At 42.5% G+C, this 20,069-nt stretch overlaps 1 protein-coding gene across 1 annotated transcript; it reads right to left on the bottom strand.

Annotated features, from left to right (window-relative positions):
- Positions 1-363: 363 nt before the first annotated feature.
- RERGL (RERG like) lies at positions 364-9,521 on the bottom strand. The gene is made up of 5 exons (XM_009902801.2): positions 9,466-9,521; positions 9,266-9,322; positions 6,463-6,536; positions 3,104-3,252; positions 364-1,317 (listed from the first exon to the last, which is right to left on the bottom strand). The coding sequence occupies exons 1-5, from the start codon at positions 9,515-9,517 to the stop codon at positions 1,035-1,037; spliced, it is 615 nt and encodes a 204-aa protein (XP_009901103.1). The 5' UTR covers positions 9,518-9,521; the 3' UTR covers positions 364-1,034.
- Between the last annotated feature and the right edge of the window lie 10,548 nt (positions 9,522-20,069).

Genomic DNA, 20,069 nt, shown 5'->3' with positions numbered 1-20,069 from the left:
AAGATATTGGTCCTTGGGAAAGACACTCTGTGCAAGTTAGGAGCACAAGTCTTACTAGCAGGATGACCTTTAAATCCTGCCAGACATGTCAAAGAGCTCGTGCTTTTTACCAGTCCACATGCTTTTCAAGTTCCCACTCCCATCTAAAATTGAACAGGTACATCCACCTTACAGGTAAAGAAACTTTGTTACAGCCCATGAAAACTGCTCCAGCCCAAGATGTTACCCTGGCCTTATGCTGGCCACAGCCATAATGTCATTTCATTAAACAATTACCTTGTCAAAACAGACCAATGCCCACTAACATTTCAGGTCCAACCCTCCTCAACCCTCTCTCTACTTTCTTTCAGCACTCAGGGGGGGAAAAAAAGGTACTGAAAGGAGACAATACTACTTTATTTATCTGCTTCCCTACTTCTGGTACCTTTGCAAAGCAGCTTTGCAGGTAAATACCTTTTGTTGATTTGATATCTAACCATTTAATTCATATGAATTTCAGCAGATGCTAGGCATCTGTAGGTGGACAAGGAACTCAGCCATCCTCCCTTCAGTTAAATTCATTATCACATGAAGCAGCAGTATTTTGCTTTTCTTTAGTGCAAAGGTTCTTGCATAAAGATACTGCTCAGAACTCTGAAGATTTGGATCAGCTAGGCTGAGTTTATTGTAAATAACTGTTTGTACTCCAGTCACACCTAGAAGCTCTATCCAAGATTATATTAGTGTTATATAAATGCAACCTAAAACTCCCTTCTGAAGAACTTGCCAGATAAAGGGTGAGAGGAGCAGCTTAAAATTTAAGTGTCATAGCCTTAACATAGCTGATCTGTAGTAGAACTGGAAAGAGAAGATCTTCTAGATCCAGACCTTGTCCACTTGACCACACTATATTCTGCTTTTGGATACTGTCTTCTCCTACGGACACTGACCTTAGGAGGAAATGGACTGATTCCCAAGAGCTGCCTGTGCTCCATTACTTCAGCTTGTTCCTACTTCCAGTATAACCATCTTAATTTTTTTAATTTCATTTTTTTTTACACAGATTTCCTTCTTTTTCCGAACACATTGTTGATTAACTTGGCCATTGACTTCGATCCACTTAGGCGTCTCTTGTCCTTGACTTTGAAATTCAATGTGATATTCTTCAGGACTTTTGTGAACATTGTCACAACTTCTTGATAATGTTCTGCTGCAGACAGTTCACAGAATTGGCACTTGTTATCTTTTGCCAGCTTCTGTCCTTCATCCCAGCCAACTTCCCTCATGTGGCATAAATCCTGTTTATTGCCAACTAAAAATACTGACGACTCATTCATTCTGAAATCAAAAAGGGTCCAGTTAGACAAAAGATAGGTTAGAATACTGTGCTGTACACACTGTGTATGAGAAGCTTGCATGTTCAGGATAACAAGCATTGCAAACAAAGCCCCCAAAAAACAGAAGAACAAACCAAGCCCCTAACAACCTGTTCAGGTGGAGTTAAGAGTTTGCCATAGTCAAACACCATAGTCAAACATTTGCCATAGTCAAACACCAAAGGATTTTCCAGACAAGATAATCTCTACTGACAAGTTTTCATTTTGGTTCCTCAACTCAGTGAATTCATCAAGTTTTCATTCACTGCAGTTCTGATACTCTGCACTGCTACTCTGAGTACTTTGTCAGGTGCTAGACTTCAGGAAGAAGCAAGCTGCTCATTAGCTCCATTTGCAGATAAGACAAGAGAATCAAAGTGATGCACCAGTGGCAAAGTTCAGAAGAGAACACAGGGATCTAATTCCCAGCTATTGCTAAAATTACTCTTTCCAAACAAACTTTATTTGAGAAAGGTCAGCAGCAAACCAGAAAAGTTTCGGTTTGCTTTTACTCCGCTTCTAATAATAAGGCACAAATACAGGCTGGGTGCAGAGTGGGTTGAGAGTAGCTCTGAAGAAAGAAACTTGGGGCATTGATTGATTGATTGAGAAGCTCAGCATGAGACAGCAGTGTGCTCATGCAGCACAGAAACCAAATCACATCCTAGGCTGCATCAAGATGAGTGTGGCCAGCAGGTCAAGAGAGTTGATTCTTCCCATTTATTCTGATCTTGTGAGACCCCAACTGAAATACTCTGGCCAGCTCTGGTGTCCCCATCATAAGAAGGGCACAGAACTGTTGGAGTGAGTCCAGAGGGCCACAAAGATGATCCAAGGGCTGGAGCACCTCTGCTACGAGACTAGGCTAAGGGAGCTGGAGCTGTTCACCCTGGACAAGACTCCAGGGGGACCTTATAGCTGCTTTCCAATACCTGAAAAGATTCTACAGGAAAGCTAGAGAGGGACTTTACATAAGGGTGTCTACCAACAAGATAAGAGGGAATGGTTTTAAGCTGAAGGAGAGTAGGTTTAGACTGGATCTTAGAAAGAAGGTCATCAGTACAAGGGTCGTGGGACTCTGAAAGAGGCTGCAGAAGTCTCCTTCCCAGTGGTGTTCAAGGCCAGGCTGGATGAGGCCCTGAGAAGCCCATAGTGGGGAGGGTGGAGCAGATCTCTAGGGTCCCTTCCAACCTAAGCCATTCTATGATTCTGTTATTTTGTTGCCATTTATTCAGATGACTTATGCAGGAACCCACACCACATGTACTCAGACCTGTAATTTTGGTGATTCTTTATGAAAGCAAGTAGTTTGTTTCTTACCATATGGTCACCCATGTGCACAAATAATGTTAGGGTCACTGCTAAAAGCAGTTTTGGAGGCTTTCTTCAACCCCCACACTGGCATCTCAAATGGTAAGAGAGTGGGAGTGTAAAAGCACAAACTACCACAGCTTTTTACCCATGTAATTCACAACAGATAGATTTCTGGCAATCATTTAAACAGTAGTGCTGTAAGAAGTAAGAACAAAAGTCCTGATGTGCTTGGCTTTGGATACAGTGAAACAGATTGCAATTTGCAACACAGTTTACCTTCAGGTACCTTACTGTCGGTATTGTGTTATGCCACTTGGATGCTGCTGAATTTTAATTGATGCTAGGATGCCTACAGCTCACAGAAGCATTCCCAGCTTTTTTGTATGTTTGTCAAAGGTGTGTGTGGGGGGGAAATAAATAATAATGCCACTTACTTTTTACAAGCTCCTACGTGAGACTCTCGGATCCTGTACAGCAGTGCTTTTGCAAATGCAAATGATGCTCTGTCACTGATGTCGTAAACAATAATAAATCCATCAGCCCAGTGGAGCTTGTCTGTGAGGGAGAGGTTCCCCTGCTGTGGCTGAAAGAAGTTCAAATTCACATGCACAAAGAATGTTACTGTTGTCACTTCAGAGCATTTTCTCTGTCACTGTGCATGTGAAAACGTTGTATCTTTCGTTGCAAAAAAGCTATTAATAGGTGCAGGTGCTGCCACTGAATTCAGGTGAATCCTGCTCCAAGTGTCTAATAAATAACCATCACTACAGATGGCATTTTGGATCACTGACTAATTCATTATGAGAAATTTACACTTTAAGCAGTAAAATTGCATAACCTGTACAACCATTGCTGATGCTGAATATTCTGCAGTTACAAGAGAATGAAACATACATAGAATACATACATACATAGAATAAACCAGGTTGGAAGAGGCCTTCAAGATCATCATGTCCAACCCATCAACCAATCCAACACCACCTAAACAACTAACCCATGGCACCAAGCACGCCATCAAGTCTTCTCCTGAAAACCTCCAATGATGGTGACTCCACCACCTCCCCAGGCAGCCCATTCCAATGGGCAATCACTCTCTCTGTATAGAACTTTTTCCTAACATCCAACCTGAACCTCCCCTGGCGCAGCCTGAGACTGTGTCCTCTTGTTCTGGTACTGGCTGCCTGAGAGAAGAGACCAACATCCGTCTGTCTACAACCTCCCTTCAGGTAGTTGCAGAGAGTAATAAGGTCACCCCTGAGACTCCTCTTCTCCAGGCTAAGCAATCCCAGCTCCCTCAGCCTCTCCTCGTAGGGCTTGTGTTCCAAACCCCTCACCAACTTTGTTGCTCATACAGGAGTGATCAATATTTGTGCAGTTTCTGGTTATAGCGCTGTTTAACCTCTTTCTAATATTCTGACTACACTAGGCTTGATTATTTTCTTTTATTTTCTTTCTTGATTATTTTCTTTTATTTTCTTTCTTTCTTCATTTGTTCTATTGCTTCTTTGCATTGTTCACATCTAGAGAAAGCTAGGGGAAAAAAAAAATCTCCTTTCAATCTGCAGCTGACTTTAATAAAGCTGGTGACAAATCACTCAAGTCATAATGAGGTTACAGCAATCATTGAGTCCCTTCAACCCAATAAACTGTCACACCTATGATTTCTAGAAAGCAACAGCTGCAAGCTGTCCAATTAAGCTAAGGAATATGTAATTTTAAAAGCTATTTTGAATTGGCTGATTCCTGCAGATGACTTAGTAGCAGCCAGGAAGACCATGTGATCCCTGATAAGTTAAAATACTTTTGCTCCACAGAAAACCTATCAGGAATAGAAGTTTGAGGACTAAGTTGTGCCCTCACTAGTTCAGCATTTTTGCAGCTTGCAAAATACCACCTCCACTGACACCCCACCCTAGCTGCCTTGATTTCCACAGTATCAGGGCAGCATCTGTGGCGTCACAGACAGCTGGACTGGGAAGGTTGTAACTTTCCATGAGGAATGGTAACTGAATGCTACCAGTGAAAGGGGATTCATGAAAAAGACAAGATGAAACAAGTTTCCAGAACTACTGGAACAGACTGCCCAGGCATGTGGTTGAGGCCTTGTCCCTGGAAACATTCAGCATCAGACTTGATGTGGCCCTGGGCAGCCTGACCTAGTTGGAGGTGCTGCTGCTCGCTGCAGGGATGTTGGACAAGATGACCTTTGAGGGTCTCATCCAACCAAATGGCAGTCTGTGAATCTGTAAACTGCCTGAAGACTTCAGAACTTTTAACACAACAGCTTTTTTAATGCTGTGGTGACTACACAGCAGGTTTAGGGAAAGGGACAGTGACATGTGCATGCCACAGCTGCTTCCCACAGATGAAGGGCCAGTGAGCTTTGCAGAACAAGGATCCAGCTACTAGAGGGAAAACTAAGAGCAGAAAGACTTCAGGAAGCAAAACCAAAATGACAACTCCTCCTTGTCCAGTCTGGCTTCCTCTTGCAACATGCTTTTTCCCCCCAGCTCCCATGGGATACAGGACCTCTGTATCTCATCCATCTCTTTCCAAAATCACCACTTCTTTTAGACAAAAGACAGTACCACCACCACCACTCATTACCTACTCCTCATCAAGCACTAAAAAGCAGCAGCATACAGGTAAAGTTAGGCCTTGTTCCTATGGAAGCACTGGTACTAGACAGCTCAGAGTGCTAGCAAGAGGAATTTCCCTCAACAGAGCTGATCTCTGCTCTCACTAAAAGCACAATGGTGCCCAAACTGTAACAACCAAAGCCCGAACTTATCTAATCTGCTTTACCCTAGCTAGCTGCCCCCAGCAATGTTTCAAGTATCTTAAAGAATTGTTCACAAGTCATAGAATTTAATATGGCACTAAGTGAAAGCTGTGGATAGGCTTAGGAAAGTAGTCTGAGAGGGACGGAAGCAAGTTCACAGAACAGTAGTTTCGAACAGATAGTATGAGAGGGGAGGAGTCCTTAGTGTTATATGGCACAGTGGCTATTTCAGGATCCCCATTGCTCTGGGACAAGCATTGCTATTGCTTGTCTCTAGGAAGATTGATCTGCTGGGTGGTTCATTTCTGGGTTGAGTTTTACAGTCTTTAAATTTAAGTATAGATCAGACATTTTCACTTCAGCATTAGCATTCACTGCCCTAATCGGTGCCCAAAAAGGGGACCTTGTGACCTAATGCAATTAGACAGATGAACACAGGTCTACATATGTAACACAGTACCTAAATATCTCTGTTCCTGCAACAGCAAGAAAGAAATTAATACAAAAATCTTTATTCCAAAGTGGTTTATTGTGATCAAAGTTCAGCTGTCAACATGTACAAGCCTGCATTATGGCTTTCCTTGGATCTGTTCTGTGAATGAGAGTCTTACTTCCAGGCCTGCCTACTTTGAACATTTCTGCAGACATTTAATAAACTGCTTGCTTTACATACTGAACTTCATACATCTAGGGTACTTGAGAAAAGTGCATACAGTCCTATAACTTCTATCCATATTTACCTATACAAGGCAGAAGTGGGAAAAGTTATTTCTTAGTAATACTCCAAGATGCAAAAGCATTTACAGAAAATCCAAGCAATGAAGGGCTTCTGCCATGAAATAGAAAAGTACTCTGCAGGTCTGAGCAACAGCAACCATAACATTTCAGTCTTTTAAAAAAACCCCAGTAAGCACAAATTCCAAAGACAAAAAGTTTGTAACTCCCTGAATCTTTTTACCATTTCACACTTAGAATGAAAAAGAGCCTTTCCTTGCCCACTAAAACTCTTACCTGTGAACAAGGGTCATAAATTTCCAAGTGTATCTGCCTCCCATCCAGGCACAGGTGTTTAGTGTAGATGCATTCTAAAAAAGAGATGGTATCCAAAGAAAAACAGCATTAGTGATAGGAGATGGAAGTGAAAAGGTGGCTAATATAAGATTTAATACTAGTGAGGATTTCTTGAGTTTGTTTTTTGTTTGCTTGTGTTTTGATTTGTTTGAGGTAGGAAGGAGGCCATGTATTTTTGGTTCTGTTGTGGCTTTCTGACTTTTTTGTTGTGGTGTTTTGCGGGGGGCTGTTTGTGAGTTGTTTTGGAGTGCTTGTTTGTTTCTGTAGATTTTCTTTTTCCTTTTTCAAGACACACTAGAAAAGCCTGAGTTGCTCAACCCCTTAGGTCAGCCAACACCATTTCACTGTGGTGTCCCCACTGAAGTGTTGGTGCAATGAATAGAATAGAAGAGGTTGGAAGAGACCTTCAAGATCATCGCGTCCAAACCATCATCCAACACCATCTAATCAACTAAACCATGACACCAAGCACCCTATCAAGTCTCCTCCTAAACACTTCCAATGATGGTGACTCCACCACCTCCCCAGGCAGCCCATTCCATTGGGCAATCATTCTCTCTATGAAGAATTTCTTCCTAACATCCAGTCTTGAGACTGTGTCCTCTTCTTTTACACCTGAGTTTTCCTCTTCCAAAACAAAGGTGAAGGCGATGCCCAATGCTCAGAATCAGCTCAGTGCTGATGACTACTCATTTTGATACAAGACCAAGGCTCAGTCTGTGTGTAAGTTTTGGTTCTGCACAAAAGTCATCATTTTTAAATAATGTTGATTTACCATGAAACCTGGTACTTTAGTTCTTATAATACATAGATAGCGGAGGTCTAATCACAAAACTAACATTAGACCAATAGTATTTACAGGACTATATTCTTAGACTAAATCCTAAAATATTTATATAGCATCAATTCTCAGATTTAGGGTTGCTAGAGCTGGTGGAGAGTCCTAAGAACTCTACTGCAGAAAGACCAGCTCCAGAACAAGAGGGGGAAGTTTAGGCTTGAGGTGAGGAGAAAGTTCTTCACAGAAGGAGCTGTTGGCCATTGGAATGTGCTGCCCAGGGAGGTGGTGGAGTCACCATCCCTGGAGGTATTCAAAAAGGGATTGGACGTGGCACTTGAAGCCATGGTTTAGTTGTCATGAGGTGTTGGGTGACAGGTTGGACTTGATGATCTCTGAGGTCTTTTCCAACCCTATTGATTCTATTCTATTTCAAGCAGCAGGTTGCTTGTTCTAAGCAAGTGTAACCAACGTGTGTTCATTACACTAGTTATCAACAGGCTATCTACAGTGTAATTTCTCAGAGTTACTGAACTATAGAAACAAGAACTGGTGTTGACACACCAGAAAACACACATCAAACTGTAATGAGGGCACATGCAAAATTTATGATCTCTGTAACCCAGCATCTTCAGTTCAGTACCATGTTCCTCTTAACTAAACTTATCTTCTAACAAACATTGTTCTGGAGATTTGACAAGCCTGTCCTGAGATTTTGAGGAGGCTCAGAACATAAGAACTTGTTTTTAATTGCAGGTGGCTTAGAAAACACATGGAGCACAGAGCATACCATGTAACTCATTTGACAGCTGAGAACTATATAAGCCATCTAGGACACAATTTCTTTTTAGTCACTATTTGTATAGTGGCAAGTACTAGTAGAGCATTTTTGTACCCCTTTAACTTTACTTTCAGCAAAAGTTAATTTTTATATATTCAATGCAATTCAGCTTAGCTCCTTTTTATTTATGCATCGTAGAAAGCTACCCTGAGTTTTGTAAAAAAGTTTTTTAAAGAGCCTTTCTTTCACTTTATCAGGGGAAAGTAATGTAGATGACATCTCTGTTCCTTGTGAAGCTCTGGAACTTCTCATTCCTTGTTAGCTGGAGTGACACACTTCAAAGGGTGTTTGTGTACCAGTTAAATAGTGCTTCTACCCAGAATGTGAAAGTTCAAGTCCTGCTCTGCCATATTCCAAGATCTCAAAAGTGTCCTGAGGATCAACATGTTTGTTCTGGCATGAATAAGAAATTCTGTCCTCAGCATGGTGAGGCTTTCCTCAAACACATCAAGTCAGTACATTCCTGCAAAAGCAAGGGGCTTTGCATTATGCTTTAACCAGCAGCACCCAGGAACTAATCTGTTTTACTTCTCCTACAGAGCCAAGGAGTAAATACTCCATAAAAGAAGTGAGTTGTGTTGGGATTTGGTTTTTTCCCCCACTCTATTTCTTTACCCTCTTCTTTATCTTTCTCTGATGGAGTTTACTATAATCATAGAATTGTCAGGGTTGGAAGCGACCTCAAGGACCATCCAGTTACACACACCCCTTCCCTCCACCCCCGCCATGAGCTTCGCACATGCAATCTGCCTAAGCTTTTCCGTTATCTTCCTTTCCTAAGACTCCTTAGTCGCTTCGAGATGCGCACTTGGGCAGCACCCGTGCCGGGGTGCGCTGCTGGAGTTTTGTGTGATCTCCCCATAGACAGCTGCCTTCCCTACTCCCATTCAAAGCTTGTTACTAAATCTCACCGATAAGCAAGAGAAAACATAAATCTCTCGGAAAGGCTCTCTCAAAGTGCGCTTCTCTCCCATAACATGTTCCAATATATGCTCGAAGAGACGCGTTTTGCGTTGCCCGTGCAGTCCGCCCAGCCCCGGAGGGCGACAGATAGCCCCGACCCCGCGGCAGCCATGCTCCCGTCGCCCCCTCCCCAGAGCCCGGCGGCGGGCCGCAAAGCTCACCGGCGTTGGACGCGTACTCCCCGATGAAGCGCCTGGTCAGGTACCGCACCGCCAGCGCTGGAGAAGGGAAACAGACGCCAGATTTATTGAGGTCCCACGGGCCGTCTCGCCGCCCGCCCCACGTCCCCTTCCCCACCAAACCCGAAGAAAAGTCATCGCGGGAACTACAGTGCCGCTGCCACCCCCATTCCTCCCCTTACCCGACTTGCCGGCTCCGGTACCGCCTAGCACTGCCAGCTTTACTTCGGCCATGCCGCCCCCGGGCCCCGCCCCATCGCTTGCATTTCTTTATAAGCGGCTGTGGCCAAGGGCCGGCCCCTCCAGCAACACCGCCCAGCAGCCCGCCCTCTCTCTGCTACCGTCGGCGCCTCTCCCCGCCCCACCAGTGCGGCCGGTAGGTACAGATACCTGCTTCCCGCACTCTCTGGCAAGCACCCTCCTTCTCGTCTCCGCCTTCCCTCTCCTTATCCCATCCGTTCCCCGCCCTCCTCCTTCTTTTCCTCCTTCCCTCTACTGCGCCGTCCTATGCCCTATGCACAAACTTTCCGCCGGCGCTCTCCCGGGCGCCTTTGCGTCTCAGCGAGGCTGGCTGGCGGATCCCTCGCCGCTGCCTCCTCTTCGCTCCCAGCCCCGGGCCCTGCAGAGCGCAAAGCCGTTAGAAAGGAGAAGGAAACAGGGGGAAAAGGGGACGAAACCCCCAAAAGGAACAGACCTTCTTCAGCTGAGGATGTTTGTTTACTTTTGCTGTAATTTTTTTTGTGGATTATCATCCGTTTTCACCAGGAATGTGAAAGTGAATAAACTAAACTGTGCCCTCTTTTTTCCCCCTTTGCCTTTTAAAAAACTATTACTTTTTATTTTAAATACTTCTATAATAAGTTGCTAAAAGTAAGCAGTTTATGTTTTTCTGGTGTGCCCTGCCCCAGGTTTCAAAACTCTTCACCTGCTAAACTTCTGGTGCCACAAAAACCTCAGTGGGAGTGTCTTCTTATGTCTCCTAATGTTCTTGTTGAATTTAAGATTAAAATTACATCGATAGCACTTAGCTGGAGCTTCCAGCACTCCTCTGAAGCAGAAAAATGCATGATGTGGAAGGTGAGACACCTTCTAGGAGCTAAACCAGCAGCAAACTCACCCCATGTCTAGTGTATGCTGGTTGTTGGGGTTTTTTGTTATGAGGCTCCTCAAGTACTCTCTGAAGGCTCTGAAAGTGCATAAAATACTTGGTTGAATAGGTTTAGTTAGTCCACTGGGGAACAGGAGACTGCTGTGCTCTTATATATATATCCTGCTCATGTTTAGAATAGAATAGAATAAACCGGGTTGGAAGAGACCTTCAAGATCATTGTGTCCACCCTATCATCCAACACCACCTAATCAACTAAACCATGCAACCAAGCACCCTATCAAATCTCCTCCTAAACACCTCCAATGATGGCGACTACATCACCTTCCTGGGCAGCCCATTCCAATGGGCAATCACTCTTTCTGTGAAGAACTTCCTCCTAACCTCCAGCCTAAACCTCCCCTGGTGCAGCTTGACACTGTCCTCTTGTTCTGGTGCTGGTTGCCTGGGAGAAGAGACCAACCTCTGCCTGTCTACAACCTCCCTTAAGGTAGTTGTAGAGAAGAATAAGGTCACCCCTGAGTCTCCTTTAGACTAAGCAAGCTTTATTTGGTTTATATAACTTGAATATATTTATTCTGGTATTTTCACTTTTCTGATGAAACTTGTGCATTATACAGCTGCTTCAGTAAAGCACTGTTTTTTCAGTATGTTTGTTAGTGAGTATTGCAGATACAACAGATTTACATGAGCTCAAAACTAAAAAAAGAGACAGGTGAGGTATTTGAACAGATGTGTATTACAGCTGAACAAATGCTTAGTGGAGGAAAACAATAAACATGCAAGCTCCAAAGTTCTTGACATGGCTGGCAAGGTGTTGTGGGGGTGCCCTGATCTTGCTCCATGGGATATTTTCTTTTTGCTGTTTTTCTGCTACTTGTCACTCACAAGGCAAAAGTTACTGAACCTGATGAAGTTCAACAAGGATAAGTGCAGAGTCCTGCATCTGGGAAGGAAAAATAAACTGCACCAGCACAGGTTAGGAGGTGATCTGCTGGAGAGCAGCCCTGTGGAGAAGGACCTGGGAGTCCTGGTGGACAAAAAATTATCCATGGGACAGCAATGTACCTTTGTGCCAAGAAGGCCAATGGAATCCTGGGGTGCATTAAGAGGAGTGTGTCCAGCAGACTGAGGGAGGTTCTCCTCCTCCTCTACTTTGCCCTAGTGAGGCCCCACCTAGAATATTGCATCCAGTTCAAGAGGGACAGGGTCTTGAGACAGTCCAATGGAGGGTTACAAGGATGATTAAGTGACTGAAGCACTGCCTGATGAAGAAAGGCTGAGAGACCTGGGGCTTTTTAGTCTGGAGAGGAGAAGACTGAGAGGGGATCTAATAAATGTATATAAATATGAGAGCTGGGTGTCAGAAAGGGACAGCCTCTTCTCACTTGTGTCCTTGTGACAGGACAAGGGGCAATGGATGGAAACTACAGCACAGGAAGTTCCACCTCAACATGAGGAGCAACTTTTTTCTGTAAGGGTCACAGAGTACTAGAAGAGGCTCCCCAGAGAGGTTGTGGAGTCTCTTCTGGTCGTTTTCAAGCCCTGTCTGGATGTGTTGCTGTGTGACCTGTGCTAGGTCCTGCTGTGGCAGGGGGATTGGACTTGAAGATCTCCTGAGGTCCCTTCCAATGCCTAACATTCTGTGATCCTGTGTAGGAAAAAAGGGAATTAATAGGACCGCAGGATGGTTAGTTTCATTCTCGTAGTAATATGAAATTCTAAAACTGCAAGAGTATCCAAAGAGAAATGGTAATGTTTGCATTAGAACAAGTGTGCAGTTTTTATTTGATGGTAAAGTTAGTTGAATGTTGTTTGCAGTGCATTACCATTGCAATTAGACTGAGCCATAAAAAATCTTTTGAAAGACCTTGAAAGTTTTTTAAGGTACTGTTTTTGCAAGATGGAATTCATATGAAAAGGTGCTGAGCACTCCAAAGTCTGTCAGCCAGAATAGTCAAGTTATATAGCTATGTGATTTTGCTTATGCTCCCTAATAGGCTTGCGTGTCTTTAAAATAATGCCAGAGAATTTGCAAATACACTATAATTAGAGCTATTTATTAGTGTATTGTCATTCTAGTTAGAAGACTCCAGTGGCTCTCAGTGGAATTATCCTTGGATGACTGGCAGTTAAAACTCAAAGTTGTTTTATAATAAGCTTTCTGACACTAAAACCTACAATTTGGTTTAAATTTTTGTGGTCAGTTTTTCCTAATGAAATCAATCATATTTTTATTCAATACTACTTAACGTGTTACTAAATGTACTTTCATCAGAATAAGATGCTTACAGGCTAAGATAAGAGTTCAGATGTAGTGTTCTAGTACAGGTAAAAATGGTAACAAGTAGTTACTTTGGTTGTCTGGTATATAGATAAAACCTGAGTGATTTCTATGATGCATAATTGTTCTTAATAACTATACTGTTTATGCACCTTTTGAATATCTCTGGCCAATGGAAATTGTTAGGTTTGTTTTGCTTAGTGCAGTAGAGAAGGCAAGCATTTCAGGACTAAAGTGACTGATATAAAAGTATTGCCATTGGAATTAAAACAAAAGCCAGGAAATGTTTTTCTTGGTCTAAAACCTGGCAAGAGCTGGTCTGACTCAAAATTGACTTGATAGTGCCACATTAAAAGTGTATCTTGTTGCTAAGATTTTAAAAGGGTTAGGCCACACCTTGAGTCCTGTGTCCAGTTCGGGGCCCCTCAGTTTAGGAAAGATGTTGAGTTGCTGGAATGTGTCCAGAGAAGGGCAACAAAGCTGGGGAGGGGTTTGGAGCACAGCCCTGTGAGGAGAGGCTGAGGGAGCTGGGGTTGCTTAGCCTGGAAAGAGGAGGCTCAGGGCAGACCTTCTTGCTGTCTACAACTACCTGAAGGGAGGTTGTAGCCAGGAGGGAGTTGGTCTCTTTTCCCAGGCAACCAGCACCAGAACAAGAGGACACAGTCTCAAGCTGCACCAGGGGAGGTTTAGGCTGGATGTTAGGAAGAAGTTCTTCCCAGAAAGAGAGATTGGCCATTGGAATGTGCTGCCCAGGGAAGTGGTGGAGTTGCCATCACTAGAGGTGTCTAGGAGGAGACTTGATGGGGTGCTTGGTGTCATGGTTTAGTTGATTAGGTGGTGTTGGATGATGGATTGGATGTGATAATCTTGAAGGTCTCTTCCAACCTGTTTTATTCTATTCTATTTCATTAGCACTTAGAGTTATAAGGTGCTGAAACCCCTTGTTTCTTCTTTTTTTTTGGGCGGGGGGTTAGCATAGGACATCTTGCAACTTTATGGTTTTCAAATGCTAAGTGGAAAACACTGTGTTCAGGAAGGCTTTTCGGCGTTGTGATTTGTTGTTTGTTTGGTTTTTTGTCTACTTGGTTTGGTTGTTGTTTTGGTTCATTGGGGCTTTTGTTGTTTTGCATGGGTTTTGTTTGGTTTTGTTTATTTCTTTTCTTGAAGGCAGTGTGTGAATTTAGTGCTGAGCCATTGTTTGGACTTAACTGTAAGTAGTTTTTGCACATAGTCTCTCATGAGAAACTTGTGAATTTTATTCTCATGCATATAGGGAGGATAATAGTACTGAAAAACTACTAAAAAAAAATCAAAGGGTAGCTGTAGGATTGTGGAATTCAGGACCAGAAACAAGCCCGAGGTATATACTATTACAGAGCATATTTTAGAGGTACTAATGGGGCTTATAATTGTGAGGAAGAAATACCTCAAGATTTAACATCTGAATCTTGAATTATTATAGATGCTTCATGTGTCCACAGCTGTTGACTGCTGATGAAAGAGTCAGGAGGGAAAAGAAGAGCAGGAACACATTCATCAGCAGGTATCTGCATCATGCAAATACATAATTACAGTCAGTTTGTTTCATACTTAATTTGTTGGGTATTTAATTAGCTCAGGTTCTATACGAGGCTTTAATTAGTGTATGGAAAACTGTAACTGCTGTAGAGTGATGACAACTCAGTGTCTGGGGTGAGAAGAATCTCTGTTTCTGATAAAGTTTGAAAAAGATGTTCTGTGAGGCAGGAGCTAAGCAAGTTGTTGCTGAGTGAATTTGCAAGAGCAGACAAACCAAACAGGTGAAAGACATCTGTTGGGGACAACTTTTTGTAGTAAAATATTGCACTGAAGGTATGGAATTTTGCATTGGAAATCTGCAAAAGAATTGGTTGTCTTTGCTTGTCTTTATCTTATGTTTCCCTTTTGAGGCCTTGTTGGTGTTCCAGAAGGCAAGAAAGTAAAAGAGTTTTAGTGGTCTAGCAACTTAATGATTTGCATGACAATGTTGGTGCTCTGTTTAAAAGGCTCAGATGTTTTCTAATATAATTGGGGATCAGAGGGGAATAGTCTGGTTGGCAAGCAAAGTGTGTTGTGACTGTGTGAGCTAATCTAGAGATGTCACATACTAACACATTTGCAGTCGAGTGTTCCTTTTCTTTTGAGCATCCAGATAAACCAAGAATGATGTTGGCAGAAATTATCATCAGGAGGAAAACCAAGGACCCTCCCCCAATTATTGCTAATTGTTCATCATAACTAGCTGAAGTGGATTTTCATCTGAAAGGATCATGGAGCATTTAGGAAATTACTTAGATTTAGAAACAGTTGTTGCCACATTACCAGCAGATAGAAAAGTACAGCCAGTGACTTCTCCATACACTCATTGTGGTAGTTTTAGGTAAGTTTCTTTATTTTCACAAAGTAACCTAAATAATTGGTCTTCCCAGTTTTGCACATCAGAATTCTTTCTTAAAGGAAATGAAGATAAATCTTGTTTTGGTCCACATGTAAACAGCCGAGCTCCCTTGCAACTCACAGACCATGTGTTAGGAGTCATAAGACTACTGCCTCACCTTCTGGAGGACAGTCAGGAGTGGTATTTTCTCAGTGTGTCACAGGAATGATACAAAAGGGCTGTAGAGGCTTGAACATGGCTGTGTTGGCCACATCATTCCATTTTAGGCTTGCCTCAGCAATGTCTTCATTGCTCCTCCCACAGCCTTGAATTCTGATTGCCCAGAACCTGCAGGTCAGATCCCTCCCTGTAAAATGCAGCCTTAGTCTGAGGGCTGCGTTTCCTGCTAGATATGTTTAAGAGAGATTTTTCTACCTTATTACAGAGCTGGTGTTCAGATTCCACCTGAGATAGCCAGTCTTGTTTTCTATCACATCCTTGGCTTGTTTTATTAAAAAAAAAAGTAATCATAAACTCTTCTGTCTGTTGAACAGAAAACAAATGGATGTAGGTCTCTAGTGATCTGACTTGGGTCAACAGGGATATTTTCTACCTTTCTAAATCATACTGAGGTATTTTATGATCGTTTTATGTGTTATAAGACTATCATTTATAGGAGAAGTGCTATCAGGAGCCTCATCTTGTTCTGTTGAAGTCAGTAGGTGTTTTTGCTATTGCTTTTCAACAGTAGTAGGATTGATGGCTGAAACTGAGCAGCTGCTGAAAGGTTAGTTTTCAAGTAGAATTGTGGTCAGGAAAGCAAAGTGACCCTGTCAAGCTGACATGCTGGGAGCACTACATTTATTTTTTTCTCAGTAACTTCCAGACCAGATCTGCTCAGTTTACAAGTCAAACATGTTTTATTGGTTTCCAGAACTGCAAAGTCAGCCTCGGTCTGAAAAAGCAGATACAGTCTGGATGCAGAGTGGGTTGAGATTAGCTCTGGAGAAAGTGACACGAGGGTGTTGATTGAGAAGTTCAGCATGAGCCAGCAGTGCATTTATACAGTCTAAAAGGCAAGTTCCATCCTAGGCTGCATCAAAAGGCCATCAGGTCAAGAGGGATGATTCTTTCCCGTTGCTTTTGTGAGACCCCATCTCAAATACTGTCTGGTTCTGGTGACCTCATCATACGATCAAGCCCAGAGAAGGGCCACGAAGGTGATCTGAGGGCTGGAACACCTCTGCTATGAGAATAGGCTGAGGGAGCTGGGGTTATTCAGACTAGAAAAGACTCCAGGGGGACATTGTAGCTGCTTTCCAATACCTACAGGAAGGGTGGAGAGGGACTTTCCATAAGGGTGTCTAGTGACAGGACAAGAGGGAATGGTTTTAACCTGAGAGAGAGTAGGTTTGGACAGGATTTTAGGAAGCAGCTCTTCAGTACAAGGTGGGGGGTGGGGGCTCTGGAGTAGGCTGCCCAGGGAGGCTGGGGATGTTTAAGGCCAGGTTGGATGAGGCCTTGAGCAGCCGTGCCTAGTTGAGAGGCCTCCCTGCCTGTGGCAGGAAGGTTGGAGTAGATGATCTTTAAGGTCCCTTCCAACCTAAGCCATTCTGTGACACTTTTTTCAGGTGCCTAAATAAGCAGGTGAAATCTGCCATGTTGAGAAAAGGATTCTGTGCCCTATCCATTTATATCTCCATGTATGACCTTGTAAAGTACTTCTTGCCAATACATTTAATACAATCTGAATCCATATAAACACTCTAATGTCATATTATTATGGCTAAGTACCCCATGAGGTAGCATTTTCAATGAGTAATCTTGCTCTATCAAGTGACTGTTGGGATACCAACAGTTAAATTTATCCTGTTTTGTTTTTTTAAAGCAATGTGTTAATATTAAGAATTTGAAAGCTTAAATAATGCATAATGAAAACTGAGTCCAAATGTACTGTTTAACTTTATTGTACATTTCAGATCTTTATTTTTTTTACCATGGTTTGTACAGTTTGTTTTCTATAGCTACCACTTTATAAATCAGCAGGAAATACCTCATTTTCTCACTATGAAACTCTATGAGGCATAGCTTGCCCAGTCAATGATACTTTTTATCTTGTTTTCTGGGGTGTCAAGTGGCCTGCATTTCTGTCAAAATCAATTGAAGTTGGTTAGTATCAGTTCTATAAGACCTTTCATAACTTCAGGGCATGTAAAACTAGAAAGGATCCTTTGGTTTGTATAATCTAATCCATATACAGTTTATAAATCATGCTATGGTCCCCTCAGTTTGACACTGTTTACCTGTCTCATGAGGTCCATTGACTTCTGTTAACTTCAGCTTTAGTCAAAACAAGCTATTCATACCTTCCAGAAAGGCTTTCTGCCTAGGCTTTTGAAATCTCTGTTTCTGGCTGTCTTGATTTGTGTGGTTGACTGGTTCAAGTACATAAATTTTCCTTGCAGTTTAAAAATAGCAATAACTGCACATACGCAGTGGTCTGCAATTGAGAGACTTCAGCTTCCAGTGCTCGATTCTTATGAGGATCTTAGGTGTATCTGCATTATTAGCATGTCCCTTCAGATTGGGAGTGTGATTTGAAGCAAATCTGCATATTTGCTAATCCTTTTTAGTCTCCTCCCTGCACAGCCAATCACATCAGAGAAGGTCCTGGAGCTGGTGCATGCATTCTTTTGGAGTGAGCCTCCACCAGTAGATGCATTCCAGGAGCAGGGGCATAGCTAATGCGCTCCAGCTGCAGAAGGGCATTTGGGGCTGGGAAACCAGGCTATGGCTGGTCTGAAATATCTCTTCCTTTACCTCCTTCCACCTATTGGCCCCCAGTGGGTTCAGCACCCTGCTGAACCTTTCCTAGTGGGTCTGTCCTGCCTGCTCATGTAAACAAAGCTTTTGTTAAAGGTCAGCTTAGTCCATAGTCACCTCTGTTTGGGAAAGTATTTGCATAGTATGTAATGATGATCTAGAAGCTTTAAGTCTTTTGTTGAAAGAGGTATTTTTGTTGTTGTTTTTACTCATGGTTCTGAGCCCAATTTTCTATTTCTTCAAAGTTCTTTTAAAGAGTCTTTAAATAGCTTTTAAAAATTATTATTTTAATTAAGAATATGAATCTTTTAAGAGTACTGATGAAAATATCATGAGATACTAATTGAAATGTGATATGAAAGTGTAGGGTATTCACTTTAAATCTAGTGGTATAAACCACAGTTAAACCAGAACTACTTTATTTTATCCTCCCCCTAGGTCAACATAATTTTTTGACAGGAATATAGCTAGTGCCAATTATTTAAGCCTTTATTTACTGACCTCTTCCCATTACTTTGTGGATTAAAATTCAGCCAGGCAAGCTTTTATGCTTGCATACAGGCTACACTTTTGGAATAGGGGTAGACTTTTAGGTTTCTTCCAGTCATGTAAAAATATATTCAGGATATAAATTGTATTCAATTTGGATACAGGTAAGCCAGTGAAATCATCTGCAAATGTATTCAAATATTCACTGTGAGATATCTAAGTATACTAATTTTAAGACTGTTTATTTCTTGTAGTCATTGTTTAACATACTTCTTAGCTACTAATGGACTGGAAAGTACTTCATCATCTTGTTGTGATACTAGCTTCTCATCCTGCTTTCCTCCAAGTACACAAGGAAAATACACTGGACCTTTTGCCTTATCTGCTTTATTAGAAATATTTCTGTCTTCACACAGGAATTTGCCTATGGCTAGGAGTAATTCTAGTTTTTCTCATTTAATTTAGATTTCCCAGGCAAGTTATAGCAGCAGAAGCTTAGATACTAAGAGGTCCAAACTAAAATCTTTAGCTCCTCCTCAGGCTCCCAATTACCCTGAGACAATTAATTTATATTCAGATTTTAAGTGTTTAAGTTGATACAGATTTGTGTTTACATCTGTTTTGGCCTAAAGATTTTCTTCTAATATCTAATGTAACTTTGTAAATGAAAAAGTGTATCTAACACTGGAATAGGCTCCCCCAGGAAGGTGGTTGAATCACCATCCCTTGAGGTGTTAAAAAAGACGCATAGATGTGGTACTAAGGGACATGGTTTAGCACCAGATTTGGTAGTTAGAGAATGGTTGGACTCAATGATCTTAAAGGGCTTTTCCAACCAAAATGATTCTATGATTCTACACTTTTTCTTGGCTTCAACTCCTTGCAGTCGCAAGAATTCTTATTAAAGACTTCTGGCATTTTCTTGCCCAGGTGGCCAAGAAGGCCAATGGCATCCTGGCCGGCATCAAGAATAGTGCGGCCAGCAGGAGCAGGGAAGTCATTCTGCCCCTGTACTCAGCACTGGTTGGGCCACAACTTGAGTGCTGTGTCCAGTTCTGGGCCCTTCAGTTTAAGAAGGACATTGAGACACTTGAACGTGTCCAGAGAAGGGCAATGAGGTTGGGGAGAGGCCTTGAGCACAAGCTCTATGAGGAGAGGCTGAGGGAGCTGGGGTTGTTCAGCCTGGAGAAGAGGAGGCTCAGGGGGGACCTTATTGCTGTCTACAACTACCTGAAAGGTGGCTGTGGCCAGGAGGGGGTTGGTCTCTTCTCTCAGGCAACCAGAACAAGAGGACACAGTCTCAAGCTGTGCCAGGGGAAGTTTAGGCTGGAGGTGAGGAGAAAGTTCTTCACTGAGAGAGCTGTTAGCCGTTGGAATGTGCTGCCCAGGGAGGTGGTGGAGTCACCATCCCTGGAGGTGTTCAAGAGGGGATTGGATGTGGCACACCACAGACCTCATGACTAGGCCATGCCATGGTCTAGTCATGAGGTCTGTGGTGACAGGTTGGACTTGATGATCTTTGAGGTCCCTTCCAACCTTGGTGATACTGTGATTTTCATTAAATTAAAGCAACAGGATTTTGTTCTAGGGTAGGGGGGGAAACTCCAACCTAATCCACTGTTGAGGCTTTGGAATGAAATTGCTGTATTTACTAGAGCATGCTTCAAAAATAAACCCCGAGTTTGTT

The sequence above is a fragment of the Dryobates pubescens genome, chromosome 15 (genome assembly GCF_014839835.1).
Source record: "Dryobates pubescens isolate bDryPub1 chromosome 15, bDryPub1.pri, whole genome shotgun sequence".
NCBI classification, from domain to species: Eukaryota; Metazoa; Chordata; class Aves; order Piciformes; family Picidae; genus Dryobates; species Dryobates pubescens.
Note: the sequence above shows the minus strand (reverse complement) of the source record. Positions and strands in the feature narration are given on the sequence as shown.